Source organism: Corella eumyota, chromosome 2 (assembly GCF_963082875.1).
Source record: "Corella eumyota chromosome 2, kaCorEumy4.1, whole genome shotgun sequence".
Taxonomy (NCBI): domain Eukaryota; kingdom Metazoa; phylum Chordata; class Ascidiacea; order Phlebobranchia; family Corellidae; genus Corella; species Corella eumyota.
The window spans coordinates 6092316-6110374 of NC_137491.1; the positions used below are offsets into that span (position 1 = coordinate 6092316).

At 27.8% G+C, this 18059-nt stretch overlaps 3 protein-coding genes across 3 annotated transcripts; all 3 read left to right on the forward strand.

The window, feature by feature from the left end:
• The first annotated feature begins 297 nt into the window (after positions 1-297).
• On the forward strand, positions 298-6713 carry LOC145741945 (corticotropin-releasing factor receptor 2-like). The gene is made up of 14 exons (XM_082559644.1): positions 298-383; positions 509-575; positions 797-845; positions 1162-1280; positions 1623-1742; positions 2076-2158; positions 2481-2543; positions 4338-4441; positions 4578-4698; positions 4795-4948; positions 5186-5319; positions 5394-5624; positions 5816-5933; positions 6047-6713. The coding sequence occupies exons 1-14, from the start codon at positions 351-353 to the stop codon at positions 6202-6204; spliced, it is 1554 nt and encodes a 517-aa protein (XP_082415770.1). The 5' UTR covers positions 298-350; the 3' UTR covers positions 6205-6713.
• Positions 6714-7290: 577 nt separating this feature from the next.
• LOC145741665 (uncharacterized) lies at positions 7291-10445 on the forward strand. Its single transcript, XM_082559287.1, has 7 exons — positions 7291-7550; positions 8054-8208; positions 8406-8561; positions 8715-9018; positions 9148-9282; positions 9359-9524; positions 9896-10445. Exons 1-7 carry the CDS (start codon positions 7429-7431, stop codon positions 10226-10228), a joined length of 1371 nt encoding a protein of 456 aa, XP_082415413.1. The 5' UTR covers positions 7291-7428; the 3' UTR covers positions 10229-10445.
• A 3046-nt stretch (positions 10446-13491) lies between these two features.
• LOC145741663 (uncharacterized) lies at positions 13492-17944 on the forward strand. The gene is made up of 7 exons (XM_082559286.1): positions 13492-13722; positions 13913-14079; positions 14336-14491; positions 14669-14828; positions 15220-15354; positions 15733-15877; positions 16043-17944. Exons 1-7 carry the CDS (start codon positions 13586-13588, stop codon positions 16916-16918), a joined length of 1776 nt encoding a protein of 591 aa, XP_082415412.1. The 5' UTR covers positions 13492-13585; the 3' UTR covers positions 16919-17944.
• The last annotated feature ends 115 nt before the right edge of the window (positions 17945-18059 follow it).

Here is an 18059-nt window from a genome sequence, read left to right on the forward strand (position 1 = left end):
TTAGATCGTGTCAGATTCGGGTGGAAAACGTTAATGGGCCAAAACCAAAATTTTAACGCCTAAACTGCGCCTAATTCTTTGAGTAACTGAAAAATAATTAAAGTGTCAAAACTAATCCCTCATTCGAGAAATGGTTTTATTTTGTGTGGTATTAAATAACAAATATACGTGAGTTTTTATAAATAAATTTATAATTGTAATCCGAAAATTGAATAATAGTTAATTTAAAAAAATGTTTTTTTTGTGTAATTTTATGCCGTTTTCAATTGTGTAATTTTGTGCCATTTTTGTTTTCTAGATTTTTATTTATATTTTTATAGAATTAATTTTAATTTACCTTTTTTGTCCTAATGGCAACGTTTAAAATGTATTCTGCCTTTGTGGTAAGTTTTATTTCACATCTTAACGTTAATGACGTAAAAAATATTCGTTAGACAAAAACAACAAAAAAACTTAATCATTTTGTTTATACGAATTTAATATAATTTTTTTTAATTTTATGTTTTAGATCATATTTATGTCAACGCCAACGTTTGTTTATTCAAATCTTACTGCGACAGTTAACCCTGAAACTGGTAAAATTTTGATAATTTCTTTTAAATTTTAGTTTGTTCAATGAAAGATACAATACTATAATAGTTTAAATTATTCTCTCAAATCTTAATTTTAGATCTTTATATTTTTATATTTTTAAATAATAAAAGAAATAAATGTATATTTTGAAATTAATATTAGGTTTATATTTTTTTTATATCATTATATTAACACTTTGTGTCCAGTATCTAATTTGTTTTAGATATAACGCTAGAAATACCAGAACATTTAGAATATTGTCTTCAAATCAGGTTATAGATTTTATTGTTTTAGTTTAAAATATTTATCGATTATTAAAAAGTTTATTATTAAACAATTAAAATTGGAACTTAATCATTACTAACAACTGTTGTTTGATTTTAAAACAATTAATCTGCCGCAATTTTTTAATTTAAAAATATACCAAAGATTAAAATTTAATTTGTTTTAAAAAAGTTATTTTTTTTTAAGAATAGTTTTATTAATTTTAATAAAAATTTAAAAATTATTAATCGATTTTAACTTAGAATCACAAACGCATCGATTTTTACAACTTTCTTTAATTAAATTGTTATTGTTTTTTTCTAGTTCGTTAATCGAAAGAAATTCCACCTTAACACCTCAAGAGCAACTCCAAATTAACACAGTTATGACGTCATCAGACGCTTGTTTTGTAACTTTTCTTTGCGATCTGTATGTACATAATGGTGAGCGTGACGTCATCGTTTAGGGCCGTGACGAATTGTTACAATAAATATTTCAGAGATTAAATTTCGGATTTATATAATTTTCGTGATTTTAATAAGATTTGATTTTTTATCATAACTGCTCACTTTAAGGCGTGAAATGACGTCATCAATCACTTTATATCGTAATTTTAATCATGATGCGAAGCAGATTGTTACTTATATATATTTTTTCTTACTTTATTTGGAATTAATTTTTTATTTTTTAGTAACCTGTTATTTTGCACAATCTTAATATTTTTTTACTCAATTTTGGGTTTCTGTTGAAAATAACAATTTTGACATTTTTTTAAATTGTTGTAGAGACGTTCTGCCCACTCATTCGTGACCCGTTAGGCACGTGCTTTCCTCAAACGCAACCGGGCGTTATGGCTTTTTCGAGTTGTCCAAAGTCGCTTGAGGGAATTCCCTATGACACCAATGGTATTTAGTTTAATTAACATCTATCAAAATTTTTTCTCAAATTAATATTCATTATTAACTACTTTTAAGATCATTTAAATACTTGATAGTTTTATATAACCGGAAAGTAGAAGTGATCCGATTTTTTTGAAATAATTGTGCTTACACACGCTTTTTTAAATTTGCCTATATTTAGAACATCACAGTGTACATCTGTCAATCTCAAAATTTAATATTAAAAAAAAAAAAAAATTTAGATAATAACTGTCAGAAGTCAATATCAATATTTCTTATGGCATGCCAAAAACGACGTTTCCTAATCAATATTGTGACAATAAAATGACTTTATTTTAGACAATGTAACAAGGAAGTGTCTGTCCAATGGTACGTGGGCTCCCAAGTCAGATTATAATGCTTGTAAACCTATACTGGACCAGGTAACTTAACACGTGTAAATAAATCGCGTTTGTTTAAGTGTATAAAAGTTTACAGAATCTTCTTTTAATAAAATATTTCTGAACGTTAAAAAAATTAAAAAAAAAAACTATAAAAAAATAAACGACATTAATTTTTTAAAAAGATTTGTAAATAAAAATGCCACAATTTAACAAAAAAAAACAATTTTATTGAAGAATTGTTTTATATAGTATGGTAAAAAGCAATGTTTATAGTTTTTTAGTTATTAGTTGTAAAATAAATGTATTTGTATGCTGCATGTTAACTAATAACATTTAATTTTTTGTTTAAAATATGATATAGGATTTAGCATGCGACGAAGTTGTTCAATACTTTCGATACAACAAGCACGGGACTCATTTAGAGGTATGACATTTCTCTGTAGTGTAAATTAAAGCGCAGTTAGTTGTGCACGTTATAAAATAGAATATGCATGTTACAAATTTGATAGTTCTTTCTGATTTTTACAAGTTAATAAATTTGACAGGTTTTTAATTTTTTTAGAATATTTTAATATGTAATCAGTCTTGAAATATTGCACAACATTTTTTAAACTAATTTATTTTGTTTCTTAAAAACGCGATATCTATTTTTTTAATTTTGTGATTTTTTAATATAAAATAATAAACACATAATTTTGGCTATTCCAATATAAAACAAACTTAATTATGCTTTAACTGTAAAAGATGAATTGGCACGGGACAAAACACATCTACTCTGGTTAAGATTAGAAACATAAATAATGCATATTGTACTATATATAGATTATTCAAGCAAAAATAATTTAAATGTAGCTAAAGAGATTAGAATTTCATATTCGTATGTTATATTTTTAAATTTCATAAAAGCTTTCCCTAAAAATAGGTTTGAAATTCACAGATTAATGACATTAATAACTAAATTATCTTATAATGTGTCAGTAAAATGTTTCCTGTAATAATTTGATAAATTACAATAAAATTTTTTTTTTTTATTTTTTAAAAATGTTTTACGTAATTAAATTTATTAGTTTTAATAATTTGTTTTAACATTTGCAGTTATATTTACATCTACACCAATTCATTGCGGTTATACACATAAACATTTTAACATTTAAACATAACATGATGATAATTGATTTTTTTTATATATCGGATTAAATTTAATGCAGCTGTTTTGGGTTTTACCAAAAAAAATTAATCGACCTACCCTTAAAATAGCTTTGGTTATTCCAAAAGTAACATTTGTCAAAGATGGTACTGATTTGATGAATATTTTATTATTGATCTCTAGGTTCGATTTTAAAAACAATTAAAAAAACCTCAAATCTTGTACCTTATTATTTATGAGAAAGCCTGTTTATGTGACATTAAACCTTTCGTTGGAAAAATATTGCGTGTGTTAATAAGATGTGTCTTATAAATTTTTAATGTTGCTTTAGAAGTCAAATATTATTTAAAATTTTTAACCACTAACATGAGGAGAAAAATTGAATACTCGGAATCCGTATTTAAAGCCTATGTAAACATATTTTGTTTAATTATGTGGTTATTTGTTCGGTTAAACTAATAGTTTTGCACGTTTTAAGAAAGAAAAACACTATCACAAATTTCTCCTGCTTTATTAACAATCCAAATATTAAATATCATACAAAACTTTATCAACAAAACTTTAAATTAGTCAACTGAAATTGTTAACAAACAGTAAACAGGTGCGTTCACTAAATGTGGAATCGGAAAAGTTTGATATAAAATAAATTTCAGATAAGATTGACGTATACATAAGAGGGTCAGATAAGAAAGTAAATCTTAATTTTGTATACAAGGATTGAAGTTTTAAACTGTTCAGTCAAATGGAACTAGGAGAATATGTGTTTTAACCAAGATTTTAGTGATTAAATCAGATTTTTACATATTTTACATTCTTTTAATTTTCTAGACATTCTATTAAAAAAAACATTACTAAACAACAAAAATAATTTATAAGAAACTTATTTTTTTTATATATATTCAATTTATTCACTAAAGTAATAAAACGAATGATATTTTTCAATAAAAACTTACAGCAAATCAACAAAAAAATATTTTAATACTTGGTTATTTACAAGTGATTAATTAGGCTTTTTTAAATTTAGTTTTAAAAAAAAATCACTTTTTTAATGTTGTTTGTTGTTTGTTTAAGGACGACACGTGTTCAATGAACCAGCTTCTCATCCTTTATTATGTTGGCACTGGCTTGTCTCTAGTGACACTAGTGGCCACCTTTTTCTTCTTTTGGACTCTAAGGTTAGTTAAATTTATTTTTATTTAAATAAATAATTTTTCTCAAGTGTAATAAGCATCGCTGTTTTTTAAACTAGGCTTGATGCCTAGTTTGTCGTATTAACGAAACATTTGATCAATATTTTTTATTTTAATATAGAAGTGTACGTTGTTGGCGAAATATCATTCATTGGAATTTTACAGGCTCGCTTATATTGAAACATATCATGTGGATCATTCTTCATCTTACCACTAACTTTCAAGCTAGAAACGCTAACACGGTATTAAATACTAACAATATATTATAATTTTTTTTCGGTTTCTTTTGATATTGAATTTTAATAAATTTATAACTTTTTCCCTTTTTATTTATCCAGGTTTTTTGTCGGATAGCAACAACGTTATTTAATTATGCACACACTACTAATTACTTTTGGATGTTTGCTGAGGGTTTGTACTTGCATGTTATGGTAGCTCTGGCTTATGTTTCTGATCGAATTAAACTGCATTCGTATCTTACTATTGGATGGGGTATATTGACATTAAGATATATATAATATATATTTTATTTAAGTCTGCAGTGGTAAATTTATTTTTTCACCCTTCTAGGAAATTTCTTTTTTTAAAGTCACAAAAAACCTATAAAAATTTCATTAAAATTAATAATTTTTTGATTGTATATTTTCTAAGTAACTGCCTGCATAAGTTAAGTAACTTGGAATTTAAATGAACTATTTTTAATTTTTTTTAATCGTTTTCTTTATATAGGTTTACCAGTAATTATTGTAGGATTTTGGGCAATCATGAAATCTCAGTTTGAAGATAGAAAATGTTGGATTGAGGTCACTTCAACAAAGATGGTGGATTATTATTATCAAATTCCTATTATCATCACCCTTGTGGTAAGTGTTGTACGAATATAGATTTAATACTGATATTTTTGATTACGTAACCCATGTTCTTTATGACGTCACAGATTAACGCGATGATATTAATCAACATCGTTCGCATTATCGTCACCAAGTTAAGGTCTAGAACGGAAACAGTTGAGGAAGAAGTTAAACATTACGTCAAAGCGGTCAAGGCCGCTTTGTTTTTGTTTCCGCTGCTTGGTATAACTTACCTCGTTTATTTTGTTGGTCCTGCCGCTGGTTCGGTGGGGGAAATTGCGTTTTTTTACGTCAATGCTATTTTAGGTTCATTTCAGGTGAGATGTATTTTAGTCCATGGTAATAATTAAGTAATATCTTATCTGTAATTTGGGCGTTTGTTAATTTATAAATTAATTTGATATGTTTTTTACAAAATTTTTTTTAAATTTTTTTGTTTTTTTAGGAAATTTTACAACAACATTAACTAATATTTCATTATAAAAAAAACTGACACTTTATTTTTTAGGGATTTTTTGTTAGTGTTATTTACTGTTTTGCAAATGCCGAAATTCAAAATGCTTTGATGAAAAAAATAAACGCTTGGAAGTCGCAGCATGATTGCTTTGATAAAAAAGATTCCTCCAGTAAATTTGTGTTTTAGTGTATTTACATTTTAATTATCCTTGCTTTAGTTTTTACTTGTTTTATAAAACGAATTTATTTTTTTTATGTCTCATTTAATTTAAAAATATTTTAGAACGAAATTATTTTTCTATGAACTCAATGTCACGTGGTTCAAAATCTACAATCATGTTCCAGGCAACGACAAATAATCAGCAGACCGTGCCAACATCACCAATCACAGAGGAGCACGCGGTTATATTGCCGCCCAATGAAAATCTTGAAGAAGTTTGAAGTTATTTGATTTCTTTAAAAATCATTGGGCAATGTATACAAATGTATAGCAATTAAACCAAGGGAAAGATAGTATATAAGCGTTATAAGACAATATTTAAATCAAATTAAAAACAATATTCCAATACAGAAATACGCATAACGTTTAAACAAGTTAATTATCACATTTATAAAAAACAGAAATATCTTTTGTATGGGTTTCTTATAGTCACTATGGTATATATTTCATAAACCCAGGTACTTATTTTAACGTTTTAAAAAATCTGTGGTACAGGTTTGTTAGGAAGTTTATTGCCATGTTTGCTATATTATGCTACGGCGAAATCCTTTTAAAACTTACCTCAGGGCTATGAGTTCTGCTAATAAATTGTTAATTAAAAAAGAGCAAACAGGAATCTATATAGATAACTAACACAGCCTTTTTAGGCAATAAACTAAAAAAATTGTGTCCATTTAAAATTGTTATTTATTATTTTTTATAAAATTAACAATCACAGTATTAAATATTGTACTGCCGTAGTTTTAATACAATTTTAATGTTCGATATGTGTTACAACTATTGTTTGTATATATATACAATTATTTTTTGTTTAAAAAATACAATAGAAAATGGTATCATTACCTCATAGTAATAATATTTCATTATAAAACAGTGAAATAACATAAAAAAATTAAGAAGTTTAAAAAACCATTGTAACTAAATTTTCACAATATAAGGAACCTTCTAAAACCTTTTTTAAATTAAAAAAGTTTATTTTTCCTCAAACATGAAAACGAAAATACTAACAATTACCAATCTAGTTGTAGTTACACACAACTATATAAATAAAAAAATACCAGGCGTTATTAACCTGTTTTAGGAATATACCCTACTACCCTTTTTAATAACTTAGTTTTTTAGAAATGTCGTAATGTAAAATACCCAATTGATTAAAAGAAATGCAAACGAGCACGGGTAATTTAAGAGAAAAAAAAGGGATAAACCACAGAGCGAGAGAAAAGTATTATGGGAACTTCTTTTTTTTTGTCGATGTGGCAATGTAAGCCAAGCCAAGCGTACATAGCGTTTCGAGTAAAGAAGATTTAGTATTAGTTTGTATTAACTAGGTTATTTGCATGTTAGTTAAGTGGTATTACAATAATTTTATGTGTAAAAATTGAATATAAATAACTGAGTATGATCATTTTTGTTATAGATAGTATCAGGGCTTGTATAATTCAAACATGGCGATTGAACTGCGACGACAAATTGCTATATTGATATTTTTATGCTGTTTAGCGTTTAAGATTTCAGATCAACAAGCACCTGCAAGATGTACAGATACAAGAAGTTATCAATATTCGAAGTAAGCGTTTAAACATTTTAACAATTAATTATCGCGATTAAGTTTGCTGCTGTAACACCTTTTAAAATGTTTTAAGTACGTATCCTAAATAAATTGATGAACGTGTTGCATCACAAAAAATAAATATAACGTATATTATCAATTGAAGTAGTACAAAAGAAATTTAATCAAAAATTTAAAAAAGCAAAAAAACGCGTAAAGCGGAACGCGGCAAGGATTGTGCTTGAGTGAACCGTTCCAACTGTTGCCCTATTGACTTTTAAAAATACACGGAACAAAACCCGCTTTGTTGAGTTTGTGAACAAAAAGAGAGGGTATGTTTACCGAGTTAGCTCAACAATTTTCCCGTTTAGCTGAAAAAGGTATAAACGCTTGTCGGCAAAAACAATTTTGCAAAAAAGCAGAAACCTATTTATGTTTATTGGCCATATAAAAATTTGCAATTTAAAGTTTATTTTAAAATGCACAAATAGTAAAATTAAAAATATAAATTTTATTCGCAGATGTGTCTTGAATTACCGAGATCGAACATTGTGGTGTGATTCAACAAATGTAACAACTATTCCAAAACCGAGTGAATTGGAAGGAAGGATTCTTTCCAGCAAATATGCAAAAATCCTATTTGCAAACAAAAGTTGCATCAACGAAATTAGCCTTGGTGAATTTATTTAATACTGAATTAGTTTATTTGCTGTCTGCTATTTGACGTTTTCAGCGCCAAGGTTACTGGCATAATATTTGTAATGTAATTAATTTACGGCTTTGTTAAACAAAAGCATGTGTTACGCTCAAGATCAACTGGGTAATTATTATTTAATAAATAATTTACTAAATTGTTCTTTGCTCATTTTGTAGATGTCATGAAAGAATACCAAAAAATAACACAGTTCGATTGTTCTCAAAACTTGATAACCGAGTTGCAAAAAAATGCATTTTTAAAATGCAACAAACTAGAAGAGATTAATTTTGCACAAAATTCAATCAAGCATGTATGCAAAGACCATTTACGTGGTATGTTTTATTGTTATTACACGGCTTTGGTTTAAAAGAAGTACTGGGATCACCTATAAATAGTCGCGTGACTATTGCAAATACTAATGCAACATAATGCAAATACCATAAACTATTTTATATTTTATTTAACTTGCAACATCTATTAAAAAGGTACACACAAGCTTCAAAAGTTAATACTCGTTGATAACAAAATTGATTCTATTGGCGAAAATTGTTTCTATGGTCATTCTAAGCTTAAATCCTTACATTTATGCCGAAACCGTTTAAAGAACATCCATTCCAATGCGTTTCCTAAAAAAAGTGATCTAACTTCGCTCAAACTTTCCTCGAATTTTATAACGAATTGGGTGAAGCCAAAACCTCAACAGTTTGGAAAACTGGTCGAGTTAGATCTTAGTCACAATAGCATTGTGAAACTGGACAAACGCAATTTTATTGGAATGGAGTCATTACGGTAATCTTTTAGTACATTTTTGGCAACAAAAGTGTTATCCTTATTAAAATCTTTCTTATGTTCTTTTAAGTTAACGTTATTTTTTAAAAGTAACCGTTTTAAAAAATTATCCATTTTCCATTTTCTTAGGAATCTAAATTTAAGCCACAACGAGATCAGGCATTTATCAGAGTCTACTTTCCACGATTTACGACAACTGAGAAATCTGGATTTACGCAATAACGAACTTAAAAATCTACCTAAAAAAATCTTCTATAAAAATTGGTACAATTTTATCTATAATATTTGAATTAAATTTTTTATATGCACAAAACCTAATTATATCGGTTTTATTTTAAAGTTATTTGAAAATTTTATTGCTGGAAGGAAATCACCTCCACACACTTTATGTTGATTGGTTTATTGGGGTTATTGCAAATAACGTTACATCCACAGATGAAATGACGCCACTTGAAAGTATGGGCAACAATAAATGGATTTGTGATTGTAAAATGATTGGATACTGGGTAAATTTAAAAACTTCTTAAGTTAAATTTATTTTTAAAATAAAAAAATACGTGTGGCGCAACGGTTGATTATATTTCAAAATTTTCTCTGTACTCAGTTACAAAACAGAAAGTTAAAACGTTTTTATTTACCTTTAGTTTCTTTTTATTTAAAATGGGAAACTAAATGTAAATTTTATGTAAGTTATTTTAGTTATGTATGTTTAGCTTCGCTATCTATAAAAAACACCTACCAAGCGATGACATCAAAAGTAAATGTAAATTTTAAATTTAGGAATTAATATTTTAACAGGCTACGTGTTACCTTAAAATAGTTGATCCGTATATTGTTGAATAATTTTTAAAAATAACTTGACACGTTGCGCTTTTAGAACCAATTACAACAAGATAGCGAAACCACCTCGCTTATTGATATTGAGTGTGATCAGCCATCTCACCTTAAGGGGAAGTGGTTATCCAGTCTTGAATTATCAGATCTCCATAGTAGTTGTGAATATGAGGTAAGCGTTGTAGCAGGGGTAAATACTGCACGGGAAATCTACGACTCGGAGTGCCTACTTCCGATTTACAAGGCTCCACAGCTAATTATTTATGATAACTTCAATGATTTCAACAATATTTCAAAGCATCATAACCCTTCATTCATCTGTTTAATTTTTTGCACTACAACAATCTACATCTTTAGTTTATTTTTTGGGGCATGAAGATTATTTTGGGGTTCCATTTATATTTATAAAACAATAATTGCCTATAAGATCGTCTTTTGTAGTCGTAATTGTATTTTATTTAATCAAAAAAGATGTTCCTGTAAAACTAAAAATGTAGAAATTAGAATTGTAATGCTTCAAATTCAAATGCCCGTAATTGTAATTGCACTTAAATTTTTACTTTTTTATGCAAATAAAATGCTTTTTTATCCAACAAAAATGTTTTATTTTTTTACTGTTATGAATTTAAGTTATACGATCTCACACGACTATTATTTGTACACGATCGTAAATATTGTAACCAGAAATTCATTGCATCATAAACATTTTACCATTTTTGCACCTGGTATGATATTGTGTAAAAGATTTAATTAAATTGTAGAAACCCAGCTTAAAATAAATGCTAAGTCGAGCACATCGTACAATTTAAACTTCTGTAAAAATAAAACAGTATGTTAATTATATAAAACGCAAACAAAACATTAATTAATTAATTGATAAAAAAGTAGCTACATATGTATAAAATTAACATGAAAGTAGTAGTGACTTAAACTTTAAATTTATTTAACAAAATTACACAAGCATAAATAGTACAATGCAAGTTGAATTTGATGTCAAGTGCATTCACCTTTGTTTATTGTCAACCCACGGTATATCCAGGCAAAATAAAACAACAAGTTAAAAGGTAATAAGAAATCGTTACTACTTGACACAATTGTAAACATAGCGCTTGTTTAACCTTATGTATAAATTACTATATAATTTAATATGTGCGCTGAGTAAGCACAAAAGCAGTTGCGACTTTATTTACATTTTGTTTTAGTTTCATTTTAAAACACTTAAATATTTGCATGGAAATTAAAATTATAAATGATTTCGTCACGTTGTTTCAACTCGGGAAAAAAATCTGTTTTATTTAAAACTTAGCATTGGTAATATCAACTTCTGCTTTTGTAATCTAGAAAACAAAATAAACACAAGTTATTTAGTTTTCTTTTGTTACTTTGCGTTGCGACCAACGTGAATCTTTTTGTTAAAAAGTGAATAAAATGGGAATCTTTCTTTACATTAGGCTCGAACCCTAGGCTTTACAACTTGTTATTAACGTTTTACTTGTGCCAGATACTCCTCGGACTGTGGCCATAGTAACAGTGTGTGTGTATGTAATATGATAGAGAAAGTGACACATAGTGGTCGTAAGTTCCAATCTTAAATTTCAATACAGTTTGATATAGTATACATATTTTTCAGAAATCTGATCATGAATTTGACGCAATTCAAGGAAATAAAATATTACAACAAAACTTTAACAAGTGATATAATATTCTTATAATTACAATAGATAAAATTACAAAAACAGTTTTTTTGTAGTATAAGTCTTCTTCCTTTGTACATTTAAGTAAAGTCAAACAACTAAAACTTTTATTAAACTTTTGTTTGCAATATTATTTACTTTATCTGAAACTTAGGCTTTTTAAAAATTTAATATTTTAAAAAACTTTTTATTACATGGAGACAAAAGCGAATATTAAAAATTATTATGAATAAATTACCACATGTATTTAAAGTATAGAAGGATATAAATGGTGTATTAAATTTATTCACTAAACTGTTAACGTTTATGTGTTTTAACCATATTTTTAAACTTAAATACTAATTGTGACCTGCTAAAAAGGAATGAAAATTTTTATGAGGTAATAAAAATAAAATTTTCCGCTAAAATAAAGCGCGTGGGTTCATAGCTCTAATATAACACTTTAAATTCCCAGACGAGTCAAACTTTTTTCTCTGCCGATCCCGCCATAACGGAAGATATATTTAACTTATGGTGGTTTCCCATTTGAAGTAGGAGAATTCACCCCTATACATGGTTTAAGCCCAAAGTTATATGTACGTATGGGGTTTTTGCATTACAACTAGGAATTTTTGTTAAAAAAATTAATGTTTATATTTACATAACGTGGTCAGGAACTTATTCACACGGTAAAATTGCACATGTACAATTTTTTGCCTTTCCGTATAAACCGCACAACTAAATTATTTTTAAAACCTTGATAATTTGAAATCTGGTCACATTTTTTAAAACAAAAAAGCCTATTTTGGTAATGCAAAAATAGGTATCGAATTTGGCCTAAGGTTCGAAAGTCTTTCTCGCGATTATAGGATTATAGAATTACTTGGTGGAACTACTAAGCAAAGAGAAGCACGCGTGAGTGCGTTTTATAAAAGTTTAGGCTTATAAAATTTCCACAGTCTCGGTCTAGGTGATTTGTTTACTGTTCTACAAAAGCATACACGAGGCAAACATTTGGCTTTACACACTCTACTTAGCTTAAAGTTGCAGCGAAGTGCAAGTGCCAAGTTAAGCGCTCATAAAGAATAGGCGGTATACAATAATTTAATTTTAAAATGTTTGTTTTAATTAGTTTGGCGTGTTGTTTTAAATAGTAAAAAAGTCGCACTATATACGTGTTATTAAACAAGTCAGCGATTGTGAATTACCATCATTTTTAAATGTGACTCTTGCTATGGTTTTGGTGACTCATAATCTAATGTATGAATCATGTTGCGTTGAAACTTAGTCACGTAAATTTGATAAGGTCCCGAAGTTTAATGTAGTGGTACAGTTCATATATGTTCATTATTCTGCAAGGACAGTACACAACACATGTATTTTCTTGTAAAAGGGTTAGTTAACCTCGAATGAATGTATTTACTATATTTTTTGAATGTATTTTTTAATTTAAAAGAGGCCGCCTCCGCATGCCCAACTGATATAACATTCACCTGTACGATGTGTTAAATTTGTTTACGTAGACTAAACTTAAATGTTTTATTATTTGCTATTTATGTTATATATTCCAAATCGAATTATTAGTCTCGCTTTAAGTAATTTACATAATAGTATACCAACTTTACAATGAAGTTTTCCATGTCAACAACGTCGTCTCGCTTAGCTTGGAAAGATAAAAAAGGCTTTATGCTACATTTAATGTTTTTACTGTTACACTCGTAGCAAATTGTTATCAGGAACGAATATAATTATAACTTATCGCCTAAGTACTGATCTAGCACTTTGCTTTGCAAATGCTGCATATATTGAAAAAGTAACAAACTTGTGCGCAATAAACAAAACGCAAATTGTCAACGTTTATAGTTAGGAAAGGATATAGCTTTAATAAAAGAGCAAAATTAAAAATTTCTAAATTTAACGCAAATAGTTTAAAATTTTATAGGTTGGAGACATATAGGTTTAATTAAAAACTAAATTTTCAAATTTTTAAAAAGTAATTTGATAACTAATTTTTCATAAATTATAGGTTGAATTTTGAAATTTTGGTGGCCTCAAAAAGTATGGTTTACCATTTCTTTAGGATGCAAAAAATGATTATTGTAATATTGATTTTGATGTGCTCTGGCCAAATCAATTCAAACAACGCGAACGAAAATGTTAGATGTACACCTTTTGATAAAAGAGCTGTTCAATCATCGTAAGAGTAGTTTTTATTATAATAATTATTTTTTATGTAACTGCTTACCAGTGCATTTTTATAGTAAATCATGTTTGATACATATTAGGCCAGCAATTTATATAAAGTAACTGTAATATATATACATATACGATAGGAAGTGTAGTGGTGGTATACATTTTTTTATTTAACTTATTTTGTTTTGTTTTAGATGCCAAAACTTTTATCGAACTAAAGAGTTGCACTGCGACCAGATGAACTTGACCAAGTTGTTAAACGCCAAAGAGGTTGGAGGCTATATTACCGAAAGATATTCGAACCCAGATAAAGCAAACAAATTGTATTGGAACGATAGCTGTGTACAAACTATTAGCAAAGGTAAGTCGGTCGCAATTAAAGCGTTAAAAAATACAAAAAATTACGGTATTGAAATTGGGTGTGTTTTTTATGCTATGCTAGTTAATTTAATTTTCACTTATTTTGCCCTTTATTTTTTATTTAAATATTTAGTTTTAAATGTTAGATAAAAATTTCTCTTTGGCATACTACGTGTTGTTTTACATTTGTATCTTTATGTGGTCAAACGTTAATTGAGACTTATATCTTTAATGTAAAGTTGAATTTTATTTTGCAGGAAATCTTTTATATTACAAAGCAATAATTTTGCTGAATTGTGATTTGAATGAAATCAACAAAATTGAGGACTCGGCATTTGAAAAGTTGACCAAGCTTAATGAACTGATATTGTCAAACAACAAAATTCAATTTGTCAAAGTATATATGTTTAAAGGTCAGTACAAATACTATTATACAAACACAAATTTTTTCCGCCTTAATGTAATATTAAAATATGTTGATATTTTATCTGTAAATTCTATTAAAAATTCTAGTTTATTATAACTGGTGTAAAAAAGTGTTATTAAATAATAATTTGCTAAGTTTTTTTTAACAAATTATGTTTTTTAAGGTCTGGGCAAACTAAAGACTTTGGACCTTGCTAATAATTTTATTTCGGCAATAGAAGACAACTCTTTTTTAGACTTAAAGACGTTGCACGTGCTCAATCTCGAGCGAAATGGAATTGTCGAGATTATTTCTACCCAATTGCGAGGGCTTCATGCTCTAAGGTAAATTAATAAATAACTTTTTTAATCGTTATACTTTATCCAGAACTATTATAAGTGAGGTTAAACTATATTGACATTAGTCAACAAACTGTTATAAAGTACATAGTCAACGACCTATTAGTATTATTTGTAAAAGTTTATATTTCAACTTTAGGCTTATTAAACAGCACTTTGTATGTTACTTTGTATTTTTTTACAAAAAATTGAGAACAAAAAAACAAAATTGTTGTTTTAAACATATCACTTTTTTAATTTTTTTGTAAAGACACTCGTATTTCTTACATTCGTATTTTATATTGTAATCTAGTGAATATATAGGTACATAAATTTAAAAAAAGTAAAGCAGTAAATAATATAAAATTTATTATTTATTTTATTAAAATATTTTAAGGATCTTGAACTTGAGCAATAACAAACTTACCAATATTGAAAAGGCCTTGTTTACATCTACTCATAATCTGCAAAAAGTAGATTTTACCAACAATCAAATACGATCTATTGATTCCAACACATTCAAAAGCTTGAAGTATGTACTTTAAATTATGTTTTTAATATTTTATTTACGTTATATTGTTAAGTGATTTAAATTTTTAAAGTGTTTGCTTTCGGTGTGGGCTTTTCCAATGTTTTCCCAAATTTTTGATGTACATAAGTCACAATACGTTTTTATTTATACTGTCATAAATTGTAAACGGTTCTAACCTTTAATGCAATCGCAACAGTTGCTTGTTAAACATTAATTTGGCCCCTGTATAAGTTTTATTATACGTTTATTTTAGCCATATATACTTTTATAAAAAACCCAAATGTTTTAAAACCAATACATTTAAAAATTTCCCTAAAACTGGTGTTTTTTTGGCGAAACTTACAGGGTTGCGTTTAATTCAATAAAAAATACTTTTAGAAATTTAAGGGCGATTTTGTTGGCAAATAACCAACTTAAAATCCCAAACCCAACATGGTTTCACTCGGTAAGGGGGTCTCCCGAAGTTGATATTTCTTTGGAAAAAAATCCTTGGACTTGCAACGAGGACGCGCAAGAATATTGGGTAAGTGCATGACGCCATAAAATTGGAGTTTCCCTAGATGGAAAAAATCAGTTTAATAAAAAAATCTCGTAAACCATAAAAAAATATTTTTTTGTTTTATTTTATTTTGAATTTCGACATACATATAATGCATTTAAAAAGTAAAAATAAACTTGTTTTATTCAGCATTTCATAGTAAAAGAGGGTTACAAAAATACGAAAAAATTTGATGTTGTATGCACTTATCCAGCTAAGGCAAAAAACCTGACAATGGTTGATCTCACAGTTTATTACGAGAACAATAACATATCGGCCTTACGTGATTTACCTGGTGATGTAACAACTACTACCACGACGAAATTTGTAATCACCACTATACCCGATACGCCTAAACTGCCAAAACCAGACCAACAGCAGACATCTAGTTCCATCCAAGACAATAACAAAAATGCACCGACCGAGCCCGGCGTTATTATTTTAAAGCTGACAAAAGAGCAAATTATTATTTTTGGGTCTCCGATTTTAGTTTTAGTTATAGTAGTGATATTTTTGTGTTTCTTTAAATTCCAACCATGCTGTAATATTAATGAAACAAAACACAAATGTGAAAATGTTCCGAGTTGTCAGCCGGTTCAAAATAACCTCAAGCAAAGTATTATAAGTGATGTACCTAGTTATCAAGCTCTTTCGTCGAGAGATAGTTCCGTCGGCACTTTCTCCCACAGAACTCAGTCTATTTCTACTTCTGAAAGTCAAGATAGTGGCAGGTTTTCTGGGGACTTTCTTCCAACTAATGAACCGGAGTTCTTTAGTGTTTACCCATCGTCGGATAACTCGAAAAACATAAATGACCGCTCTGAGACTGACGTCTTTGAAGAAGAAACAAACACCGAATACAGAAAACCTCGCATAAGATTTGGAAACCGACATAGTTCGTGCCACAAAATAGACGAAGAAAATCAACATGATATAAATATAGCTCAACACGAAATAAATACAGCTCCAAAAAAATTTTACGAACCTTCTTTTAACAACACCGAAAGACCTATTAACATTAACTAATATGTAAAAAAAACAGTAAAAATCTACGGCCATGTATAAGGAACTAATGAAGGGGCTTTACGCGGTTTAAGTTGTGGGCGAAAAAATCGTGTTAAGTGACTATGAAGGGAAATTGTAACTGTTTATTTTTAAAATAACATCTATTAACAGCTTACAATTGGTAGACACAAAATAGTATACTGTCAAAAATGTTTTATACCTACGCCAATATTTCACTGTAAGGACACCCACTCAATCCTGTTAAAGATGTATATCAAATTTAAGAAAAATGAAGCTTTGTTTAGTGTGGTATGCTTAAAAACTATTTAACATTGTTTATGTTATAGTTAAAGTTATTGCCATGTTTTATTGATCAAAGCTAATTTAGTGAAACAGATTTGGGCCAACTTAAAAATACGATAAGCCAAAAATTTATCCTCTGTCGAGTTTTGTTTTCAATCCAAAGTCTGTTTTATAATATGCAACTGTACGAGCAAAACTTACAATACATCGTTTTATTTTTTGTGATTTTTGCTAAATTAGAATGTTTATAATAACAAAGGTGTATTTTATTGAATTTGGGATTCAGTAAAAACTAAATATTTAGTTTTTATCGACCGAATGCATTTTTATAGTTCGTGTATTTCAAATCCTATGAGTTCTAAATGACAATGTTGCAATGATTTTATTTTTTTTAAATTTTCGGTTGATTTATAGAATATGTTTTGCTTTATTGGTGTGCATGCATTTAAAAATATTTACTCTGCGTTTTTTTTCAATTAAGGGATTTATTATTTGTTTTGTATCGTAATGTGATAACGCACTTCAATTTTTTGAATTTTGTAACGCCAATTAATATTTGTTCAATACCTTATGATGTTGTTGCGACCAAGGCTGTTCAAATAAAAATGTAAACATTAACTAAATGCCATTAGTTACACGCGTTTAATTATTTGAACAACTTGTGTTTTTTGATTGCCGAATACATTCTTACTAACTTAGAATATATCCTACGTGCGCTTTTTAAATAAAAACTTATAACACATATTTGAAACATGTTTTTTTTTATAAACGATTTTAAAGTTGAATTTTTAGTTATAAAACGAGACATATCATTGTATTTTTGCATAAATTTTATAAGACTCTACTAAACTTTTATTAG

What these genes read in the sequence shown, in the direction of transcription:
- LOC145741945 (XM_082559644.1), top strand. Translation starts at nt 351, where the DNA reads ATGGCAACGTTTAAAATGTATTCTGCCTTTGTG. An exon ending in GACAGTTAACCCTGAAACTG is followed by an intron (nt 576 to 796) that starts GTAAAATTTTGA and finishes AATTTGTTTTAG; the next exon opens with ATATAACGCTAGAAATACCA. An exon ending in GTATCTTACTATTGGATGGG is followed by an intron (nt 4,949 to 5,185) that starts GTATATTGACAT and finishes TTCTTTATATAG; the next exon opens with GTTTACCAGTAATTATTGTA.
- LOC145741665 (XM_082559287.1), top strand. Translation starts at nt 7,429, where the DNA reads ATGGCGATTGAACTGCGACGACAAATTGCTATATTGATATTTTTATGC. An exon ending in AAAATCTTCTATAAAAATTG is followed by an intron (nt 9,283 to 9,358) that starts GTACAATTTTAT and finishes TTTATTTTAAAG; the next exon opens with TTATTTGAAAATTTTATTGC. An exon ending in GTAAAATGATTGGATACTGG is followed by an intron (nt 9,525 to 9,895) that starts GTAAATTTAAAA and finishes TTGCGCTTTTAG; the next exon opens with AACCAATTACAACAAGATAG.
- LOC145741663 (XM_082559286.1), top strand. Translation starts at nt 13,586, where the DNA reads ATGGTTTACCATTTCTTTAGGATGCAAAAAATGATTATTGTAATATTG. An exon ending in AAAAGAGCTGTTCAATCATC is followed by an intron (nt 13,723 to 13,912) that starts GTAAGAGTAGTT and finishes GTTTTGTTTTAG; the next exon opens with ATGCCAAAACTTTTATCGAA. An exon ending in TGTACAAACTATTAGCAAAG is followed by an intron (nt 14,080 to 14,335) that starts GTAAGTCGGTCG and finishes TTTATTTTGCAG; the next exon opens with GAAATCTTTTATATTACAAA.